The following is a 10,201-nucleotide window of genomic DNA, read 5'->3' on the forward strand; positions in this document are numbered from 1 at the left end:
TAGCCAACCAACACTAAAGTCTACGCTCACACATGATGAATGACCAATTGGATGAGGTAATGGAAGACTCAGCATCTTTAGGAGAGGATGGGAAGTAATTAGATTGAAAAAGGCTTTAGCTGCTCCTCCGTTGCTCGGCCATGGACAGAGTGCAGTAATACAGAGAGAACACTTATTCTGGGCACAAGAGGAGGCAACATTTTTACTGGTTGTGAAGTCCAACAAAAGAAAAATCCCTTTCCACAGCTCTTTAGTCTCTCAGTGTTGACAAGTAAAACATACAAACACAGCGAGGTCACGGGCACTGGGACTGCCCAACGTCCTCCTACAGACTGACCTGAATTTCATTTTCCACCCTCTCAATGGCCTTCTCCACCAGCCTCACATCCTCCTTCAGTTGAACAGCTTCCTGAGATTTAACAGTTATCTCCTCTTTCAGTTTCTGTACCTTGGCTCGGAGGCCGTGACAGGATTTGGCCGTCTGCCATTCCATCTGGGACCTGGCAGTCTCCGTGTTGGCCTCCAGGATCTGAACTTTCAGTACGCAGTCCTTCAGTTTGTCCTCACACTCCTCCAGCTTCTCCCTCATCTCCTCCAGCTGCTCTCTCAGCTCTACCCCATGGAGCTGCTCGGCTTTCAGTTCATTCTCCCAAAATTCCACTTCTTCTGCCTCAGCGCTCCTCTTGTCAATCACCTCCTGGAGTCTGCTAATCTCCTCGCTGGCGTTTGATTGGTCATCCTCCCCCAGTTGTTTGATCTCCACTTCCGTCGACTCCAGCTCAGCTTGGAGACCCTTCAGCGTCTCCTGCTGAAGGTGCAGTAGCTGATTCAGGTCCCCTCCTGGATATTGATCAAAACCTGAGGCCTCCTTCTCAGACTCAGCATCTTTGACCCTGACTTTAGCTTCTTTGCTCTTCCCAAAGGATTCCAGCCACTCTCGAGCTCCTTCAGCAAAGTTTAAGGACTTCCTCTTGGCTTCTTTCAAGTGACTATTTTCGTCACTTTTATTCCGCAGCTTCGCTAACGGGGGGAGACTCTGTCTGTGGATGTTCCTCTCTGGTCCTCGGAGCTTGTCCGAAACAGGCCGCAGGTTGAGGGAAGGCCCAGTGCGGTTTAGTATCAGCTGCACATCCTTAGCTTGCTGGCCCCATTTACTGAGGGACGGCAAGAGTTTCTCATCTGGGGTCAAATGTCTTTCAACATCTTTCCACTTTTCCTTCAGAGTGTAGCGTCCAGTACGACCTGAAAATGAGAGTGAAAGAAAGTTGCTAACACAGGCTGTCCACGTGAAGAAAGGGAGATGTGGCCCAAAGAGGAAGATCCTTCCAATGGACCGTAAATAAATAAAGAACTTGCATTTACATAGCACCTTCCACGACCTCAGGATGCCCCAAAACACTTTACAGCCAAGGATGTACTTTTGAAGTGTAATTGTTGTAATGTGGGAAATGCAGCGGCTAATTTGCGCACAGCAAGCTCCCACAAACAGCAATGAGATAAATGACCAGATAATCTGTTTCAGTGATGTTGATTGAAGGATAAATATTGTCCAGGACACTGGGGAGAACTCCCCTGCTCTTCTTCGTCCACCTGAGAGAGCAGTTGGGGCCTCAGTTTAACCTCTCATCCGAAAGACAGCACCTCCGACAGTGCAGCACTCCCTCAGTACTGCACTGCAGTGTCATTCAGCCTAGATTTTGCGCTCAAGTCTCTAGAGTGGGGCTTGAACCCATGGCCTTCTGACTCAGAGGGGAAAGGGCTACCATTGAGCCATGGCTGAAAGCTTGTTCAACTTACTGTCCCTTCTGAAAAGACAAATCTTCTATTTCTCCTTGATCCATAGTCAAGTAAAATAAAAGGACTTACATTACTGCGGCACCTTATTGTGTCTCTCAGTACATTCCGAAGCGTTTTATATGCATTGGACTACTTTTTGACATGCACTCACTGTCGTTATGCATGTAAGTGTTGCCGCCAATTTGTGCACAGCATGATCCCGCAAACAGGAAGTGAAATAATTGACCGGGCCAGTTGTTCTGATGGTATTGGGGAGAAATGTTGGCTATGATACTAGGAGAACTCCCTGCTCTTCTTAAAATGGTGGCATGGGGCCTTTTATCTCCACTTGGAAAAGCACACAGGTAGACCCAGCCTTGTTTAATTAAGCAAAAAACTCCAATCTATTATTAGTCTAAAGTATTCAACTGTTGTTTTACACAGGACACGGTGAATGTCCTTCGGTCTTTACCCGCTCCGCCGCCATACCCTGAGGAGGAGTGTGATGTACAGAGGAGGTCGCATTGGGAGCAGGGAAGGACTGTGGGGAGTAATTATTCTGGTTACTATGTATGAACACGTTCTTTATGAATTAATTTACAGAGCTGTTACATAAGAGCCTAGAAATGACCCTTGTCAATATCAGGCGATAAACACCAAAGGCCTTTGTCCATGAATTTAGCAGATATGAGGACCCATTTAAAATAAATGTCTTAACACCGGTGTTAAAATGGCGGTCAAGGGAATGCTGTTTGAGCCTGTTAAACGTTCCCTCGGCTAGTATCACTGACGGTGATTCCAAGCCTACGGTGATCAGAGCAATTCTTCCCCTGTTAATTATCCAGATTCTCAGTGGCTTCCAGGAGAGGGAGTTCTGACTTTGCTGAGTAGGCCACAGTGGCTGTTGCTTCCAGCAGGGGGAGACGTCGCCACCTTGGCTGGCCACAGTGTGGCTGCATTAGACTAAACTGGCAACACAGTGAGCAAATTCGAGGCCTTGAATTCCCTCGGACTTTCTGCTGGTGCGTCGCCCTAACTTCGCCGAGAGTCCAGGAGAATTCAGGGCCCGAGGGGGGGCCATTTTAGCCTAACCCACCCAGAGGGAAATTGACCAGAACACCTCCCCCCTCAATTTTACCTTCCATTAAAGTCAACCTCTCTAGTTAATCCTGAAAATACAGGGCCAACATTCTTTCGTCCCTTAGGGACTATCTAGAATGGTCAACATTAGCAACTTTACAAAGAACATCGTGGGTAGAAATTCATTACGGCCTGTTTCCAGGCACATAACCGATGGCACACATCATGAGCCTGAACCAGGAGGCCGAGGCCCGCCCGAAATCGGGCCTCAGGCCTTATTGTAATAATTGGGGCGAGCTGCTAGCGTTTGCAGAGGCAGTTCACCCATTTCAATCCATCCAACTTGGGGCGTCTGCCTCGCTGGCAGTGGCTCTCAGCTAAGTCTCGGGAGGGGAATAATAGGAAGGGACCGATTGCGGTGGGCCCAGTGGCTCTGTGGTAGGTTCCAGGGCAGGAGAACGGGGGTGGGGGGGGGTGGGCGTGGAGGTGGTTGCAGCTGGCAGCGGTACTCAGATGAGGACTTCTGTTCCTCTTGGCTCCACATGACCTTTTGTTGCTGGTTGTTGGTTAGGCCGCATCCACAACAGGAAAGGCTGAGCGGAGCAGCCCAATTTCAGGAAGGGGTCCTGAAGCAGGTGTTAGCCCACTCCACTCACGAGCATATGCAAGGAGCCTAACGCTCTTTTAGACAGCCTCCAATATGGGGTTGGACGTATTTCAGGTGCCTTTGGGGCGTGGGACATGGCCCCGTGAAATTGTTTTGTTTTTTTTGCCTCCATTTTCCGATCCCCTCCCGGCGTGACAAAGGGAACATATTTCCCCTCAAACAGCCCCTGAACAATGTTGGATGCAGGGAGGCCTGTGAGTCCCTATTGCCCTCTATCGCCAGCACTGTGGGAGAGGGAAACTAGTTCAGCATTCTGAAAGGCAGCCAATCGCAGAGCCATCTGCATGGGCTAAATTGGCAGGAGACACCAGGGAAGTATGTAAATTTTGCAGGCACCCCGTCACAGCCCCATAGGCCCACTTTCACAGTTACGAAGTGCCACAGCAAAATTCCTCCCTCCCCCACCCCTGTTGGGTGGCTGCCTCAGATAAGCATGGGATCTTTGGCTTTATTAATAGAGGCATAGCTTACAAAAGCAAGGAAATAAGGATAAACCTTTATAAAACACTGGGTTAGGCCCCAGTCGGAGGACTGTGTCCAAATCTGGGCACCTCACTTTAGGAGGGATGTCAAGGCCTTGGAGAGGGTGCAGGGAAGACTTACTAGAATGGTACCAGTGACTTCAGTTATGTGGAGAGACTGGAGAAGCTGGGGTTGTTCTCCTTAGAGCACAGAAGATTATGAGGAGATTTGATAGAGGTGTTCAAAATTATGAAGAGTTTTGATAGAGTAGATAGAGAGAAACTGTTTCCACTGGCTGGAGGGTTGGTAACCAGAAGACACAGATTTAAGATTATTGCCAACAGAACCAGAGGGGAGATGAAGAGAAGTTTCTTTACGCAGCGAGTTGCTGTGATCTCCAATGCACTGCTTGAAAAATTCAATAGTAATTTTCAAAAGGGAATTGGATATATACTTGTAAAGGAAAAAAATTGCAGGGCTATGGGGAAAGAGCAGGGGAGTGGGACTAATTTGACAGCTATTTCAAAGAGCTGGCACAGAGACGATGGGCCGAATGGCCTCCATTGGGCTGCATGATTCCAAGTAATCTGACCCGAGGATTTCCGAAGGGGTCAGAGACACAGGCAGTGGTTCGCCAGAAGTTCAACTCCGTGCACAATCTCCGCCCCCGCCACCAGCTCTCCCCAACCCCATCCCCAACTCTCCGCAGGAATTTCTGAGCATGAGTTGGTGAGTGTTACCGTTGTCTTTTTCTCTCTACGTTAGGTCAGTGGGTTAGCTAAGATGTTTAGTTAGTAGTATAGTAAATAAAGGCATGGCAGGGCACCTCAGTCCCGTGGAATGTCTGGTGCCATGTGAGAACTCCAGGACGCTACTCGTGACCTGGACAACCACATGTGCAGGGGGTGTCGTCAGCTGGAGGGGTTCGAGCTCCGAGTTTCGGAGCCTGAGCAGCGGTTGGCGTCACTGCGGTACATCCGCGAGGCTGAGAGCTACGTGGCTAGCAAGTTTCATGAGGTGGTCACCCCGGAGCTTATGAGTGTGTAGGCAGAGAGGGAATGGGTGACCGCCAGACAGAAGGGGAAGACTAGGCAGGTAGTGCAGGAGTCCCCTGAGTGCATCTCGCTCCCTAACCACTGGTGAAGGCGATGGTTCCGCTAGGGAGTACAGCCAGAGCCAAGTCCATGGCACCACGGGTGGCTCAGCTGTACAGGGGGGCAGGAGGAAGATTGGGAAAGCAATAGTGAAAGGAGATTCAATAGTTAGGGGAACAGACAGGCGCTTCTGCGGCCACAGACGTGACTCCAGGATGGTATGTTGCCTCCCTGGTGCCAGGGTTAAGGATGTCACTGAGCGGCTGCAGAACACTCTGAGGGGGGAGGTCGTGGTCCATATCGGTATCAACGACATAGGTAGAAAGAAGGATGAGGTCCTGCAAGCATATTTTAGGGAGCTAGGAGAGAGATTAAAAAGAAGGGCCTCAAAGGTAGTAATCTCAGGATTTCTCCCAGTGCCACGAGCTAGTGAGTATATAGAAATAGAAGGATAGAGCAGATGAATGCGTGGCTGGAGAGATGGTGCAGGAGGGAGGGCTTTAGATTCCTGGGACATTGAGACCGGTTCTGGGTGAGGCAGGATGGGTTGCACCTCAACAGAGCCAGAACAATGTCCTTATGGGAGGTGGTTGCTAGTGCTGTTGGGGAGGGTTTAAACTAATTTGGCTGGGGGATCGGGCACCAGGATGTAGCATTAGAAAGGAGAAACAAAGCACACAAAGGATTGGGAGAGACAGTTAGCACTAGAGTAAGAAATAGTACGGTATTAGGTGGGGTCAGACTAAGAGAGAATACAAGAAGGTCTAAGGTAGGTTTACAGTACGTGTGTGTAAACGCACGAAGCGTGGTAAATAAGGTTGGTGAGCTGCAGGTACACATAGCCACATGGGAATATGATGTTGTGGAGACCTGGCTGAGAAAGGGACAGGATTGGGTACTAAATATTCCTGGTTATAAGGTGTTCAGGAAAGATAGGGAAAGAAAAAAAGGAGGTGGGGTGGCAGTATTGGTTAAGGAGAATATTACAGTGCTGGAGGGAGAGGATGTCTGGAGGGGTCAAGGACAGAATCTATTTGGTTAGAGTTGAGAAACAATAGAGGTGCCATTACACTACTCGGTGTATTCTATAGGCACCAAATAGTGGGAAGGATATAGAGGAGCAAATTTGCAGGGAAGTTACAGAGAAGTGCAAGAACTATAGAGTAATGATAATGGGTGACTTCAATTATCCTAATATAGACTGGGATGGTAATAGTGTAAAGGGCAGAGAGGGGGAAGAATTTCTGAAGTGTGTTCAGGAGAACTTTCTTGATCAGTTATGTTTCCAGCCCGATGAGGAAGGAGGCATTGCTGGATCTGGTTCTGGGGAATGAGGTGGGTCAAGTGGAGCAAGTGTCAGTAGGGAAACATTTAGGGAACAGTGATCATAGTATCATAAGGTTTAGATTAGCTATGGAAAAGGACAGGAAGCAATCTAGAGTAAAAATATTTAATTGGAGGAAGGCCAATTTCAGTGGGTTGAGAATGGGTCTGGCCCGGGTAAACTGGAATCCAAGATTGGCAGGCAAAACTGTAATCGAACAATGGGCTATCTTTAAAGAGGAAATGGTTCGGGTACAGTCGAGGTACATTCCCACAAGGGTGAAAAGCAGGGCAACCAAAGTCAGAGCTCCCTGGATGACGAAAGAGATAGAGAGTAAGATGAAGTAGAAAAAGGGGGCGTATGACAGATGTCAGATTGAGAATACAAGTGAGAAACAGACTGAATATAGAAAGTTCAGAGGGGAAGTGAAAAAGGAAATAAGAGAGGCAAAGAGAGAATATGAGAATAGATTGACAGCTAACATAAAAGGGAATCCAAAAGCGTTCTATAGGCATATAAATAGTAAACGGGTAGTAAGAGGAGGGGTGGGGCCGATTAGGGACCAAAATGGAGACCTATGCATGGAGGCAGAGGGCATGGCTGAGGTACTAAATGAATACTTTGCATCTGTCTTTACCAAAGAAGAAGATGCTGCCAAAGTCATAGTGAAAGAGGAGGTCGTTGAGAAACTGGATGGGATAAAAATTGATAAAGAGGAGGTACTAGAAAGGCTGGCTGTACTTTAAGTAGATATAAGGCACCAGGATCCTGGGATGCATCCTAGGATACTAAGGGAAGAAAAATGGAAATTACGGAGGTACTGGCCATAATCTTCCAATCCTCCTTAGATACGGGGGTGGTGCCAGAGGATTAGAGAATTGCAAATGTTACACCTTTGTTCAAAAAAGGGTGTAAGGATAAACCCAGCAACTACAGGCCAGTCAGTACCTCGGTAGTGGGGAAGCTTTTAGAAACGATAATCTGGGACAAAATTAGCAGTCACTTGGACAAGTGTGGATAAAATTAAGGAAAACCAGCATGGATTTGTTAAAGGCAAATTGTGTTTAACTAACTTGATGGAATTTTTTGATGAGGTAACAGAGAGGGTTGATGAGGGCAATGCAGTTGACGTAGTGTACACGGACTTCCAAAAGGCGTTTGATAAAGTGCTACATAATAGGCCATGGAATAAAAAGGGACAGTGGCAGCATGGATATGAAATTGGCTAAGTGACAGGAAACAGAAAGTAGTGGTGAATGGTTGTTTATCGGACTGGAGGAAGGTACACAGTGGTGTTCCCCAGGGGCCGGTACTAGGACCACTGCTTTTCTTGATATATATTAATGACTTGGACTTGGGGGTACAGGGCACAATTTCAAAATTTGCAGATGACACAAAACTTGGAAGTATAGTGAACAGTGAAGAGGATAGTGATAGACTTCAAGAGGACATGGACAGGCTGGTGGAATGGGCAGACACGTGGCCGATGAAATTTAACGCAGAAAAGTACGAAATGATACATTTTGGTAGGAAGAACGAGGAGAGGCAATATAAACTAAAGGGTACAATTCTAAGGGGGGGTGCAGCAACAGAGAGACCTGGGGGTAAATGTGCACAAATCATTGAAGGTGGCAGGGCAGGTTGAGAAAGCGGTTAAAAAAACATATGGGATCCTGGGCTTCATGAATAGAGGCATAGGGGACGTGATGGAGGCGGGACTCCCACTTTTTGGGTTGTAGTCCCGCCTCCATCGATTTGTGGCCAACCCACGCGATTTTCCCTTGATTGACCTTGTTGAGCCTGCCTAGCAGGCTCAGCAGGCCAATTAAGGGACACCCGGTTACAGGTGACATCAGGGATTGACATTTCATCTGTCAAGAGCTTTTGACAGATGAAATATCAGCATTTGACAGCTCTGTAAAGCTGTCAAACACTGACAATCTGACTTCTAAATTGAGTCCTTCTCCACAGACTCAGTTAGAAATCTCTCCAGAACAGAAAGCAGAATACTGCAACTTTTGACAGCTTGCGGCCATTCTGCTTTCTGTGCCAGTGAGATGAGGGACTCCTGAGACCTGAAGGAAGGAAGCCTGCATTAGTAAGTAAAGGTAAGTAAAACTTATTTGAACACTTTACACACACCAAACACACTTACCTCTGCACTCATGCACCCATCACTCACCTGAACACCGGACATCTCGAACCCTCCAAGGCCTTCAGCCCGATGGTCCTACTTGCTAACTTGGCGTGGTTCGGAGCCGTCAGACAGCCCACACTTCAGGGCTAAAAATAGGGATTAGGCCAAAAACTGCCTGTTAACTACCTGTTAACAGGCAGTTAATTGGCACTAATCCCCTTCCTGCCCGGTTGGGGGCGGGAAGAGTTCATGCCCCCGATTCTGCAATTTTCCCCCCACTCCCGCCTCCAAACCCGCCTCCTCGGGGCTTGGAAATTCGAGCCCATAGAGTACAAAAGCCAAGAAGTTATGATGAACCTTTATAAAACACTGATTCGGCCTCAACTGGAGTATTGTGTCCAATTCTGGCCACCGCACTTTAGAAAGGATGTGAAGGCCTTAGAGAGGGTGCAGAAAAGATTTACAAGGATGGTTCCAGGGATGAGAGGCTTCAGTTACGTGAATAGACTGGAGAAGCTAGAGTTGTTATCCTTAGAGCAGAGAAGAGTGAGAGGAGATTTGATAGAGGTGTTCAAAATCATGAGGGATCTGGACAGAGTAGATAGAGAGAAACTGTTCCCATTGGCGGAAGGGTCGAGAACCAGAGGACACAGATTTAAGGTGATTGGCAAATGAACCAAAGGCGACATGAGGAAAAACTTTTTTACTCAGCGAGTGTTTAGGATCTGGAATACGCTGCCTGAAAGGGTGGTGGAGGCAGATTCAATCGTGGCTTTCAAAAGGGAATTGGATAAGTACCTGAAGGAAAAAAAATATTGCAGGGCTATGGGGAAAGGGTGGGGGAGTGGGACTAACTGAAGTGCTCTTGCAGAGAGCCGGCACGGGCTCGATGGGCCGAAGGGTCTCCTTCTGTGCTGTAACCATTTTATGATTCTATGATTCTATTCTAAGTGTGAAATCAGCAGGAGTCAAATACAAATCGCACAGAAACAAAATCCTTTCTATATTAGAGAAGGTTGCCCCCTCCTCTCCCACATTATGTGCACTCCTGACGAGGCTGATCCTGCCAGTTCCGATCTGGGATAAGTCAGGATTTTGTGGGATATTGGGCGCTCCTCCCAGCTACTACCCATCACCAGGCAAAAAGAAGCTCTCCTTACCCATGGCCTGAGCCAGAGCTATGACCACCTCCTGGCACGTGGTCTTCTCATTGACCCCGCAGACCACTCGCTGAACTCCGTCCACCCACACCTTCAGCTCCATGGTCCAAAGCGCCGATCGGGAGAGGGGGAGATGGGGAGGGTGCGAGGGGCGGTCTCAATGCCAGACCTTCATGAAGACCTTCAATAGCCTCTCCGCATAAGGGTAGTTAGGTATCTCACTAGGGTGAAGACCAAATCTGGGAAAAGAGAAAATTGAAATCAGAGCTTTAAAAGAGACGGCGTGGGATTTTGTTGATGTGAGTAATTGAACACCATTAGTCCGATGGTGTCAATATAAAATAGAATAGCACAAGTTAAATTCAGGATAAACCTTCTCGTGCTCCATCAGTATGTATCAACCCATAATTCAACACAGTGCCTCCTACTGCACCATTTCCATCCCACACTACCTCATAGCATCTCTTTTGTTTGTTATAAATGTACACAGTGCTAATATAC

At 47.8% G+C, this 10,201-nt stretch overlaps 1 protein-coding gene across 1 annotated transcript in view; it reads right to left on the reverse strand.

The window, feature by feature from the left end:
• The window catches only part of LOC147105325 (ras association domain-containing protein 8-like), a 72,792-nt gene extending 62,862 nt beyond the window's left edge, over positions 1-9,930 (reverse strand). Inside the window, exons 1-2 of the mRNA XM_086011583.1 lie at positions 9,701-9,930; positions 338-1,242 (exon numbers count right to left, since the gene is read on the reverse strand). Of these exons, the coding sequence (XP_085867709.1) occupies positions 338-1,242; positions 9,701-9,803 (1,008 nt within the window). The 5' untranslated portion in view covers positions 9,804-9,930. The remainder of the gene's footprint in view (positions 1-337; positions 1,243-9,700) is intronic.
• Positions 9,931-10,201: the final 271 nt, after the last annotated feature.

This window comes from Somniosus microcephalus, chromosome 18 (genome assembly GCF_052327205.1).
Source record: "Somniosus microcephalus isolate GS21.2 chromosome 18, FLI_Smic_1.0, whole genome shotgun sequence".
NCBI classification, from domain to species: Eukaryota; Metazoa; Chordata; class Chondrichthyes; order Squaliformes; family Somniosidae; genus Somniosus; species Somniosus microcephalus.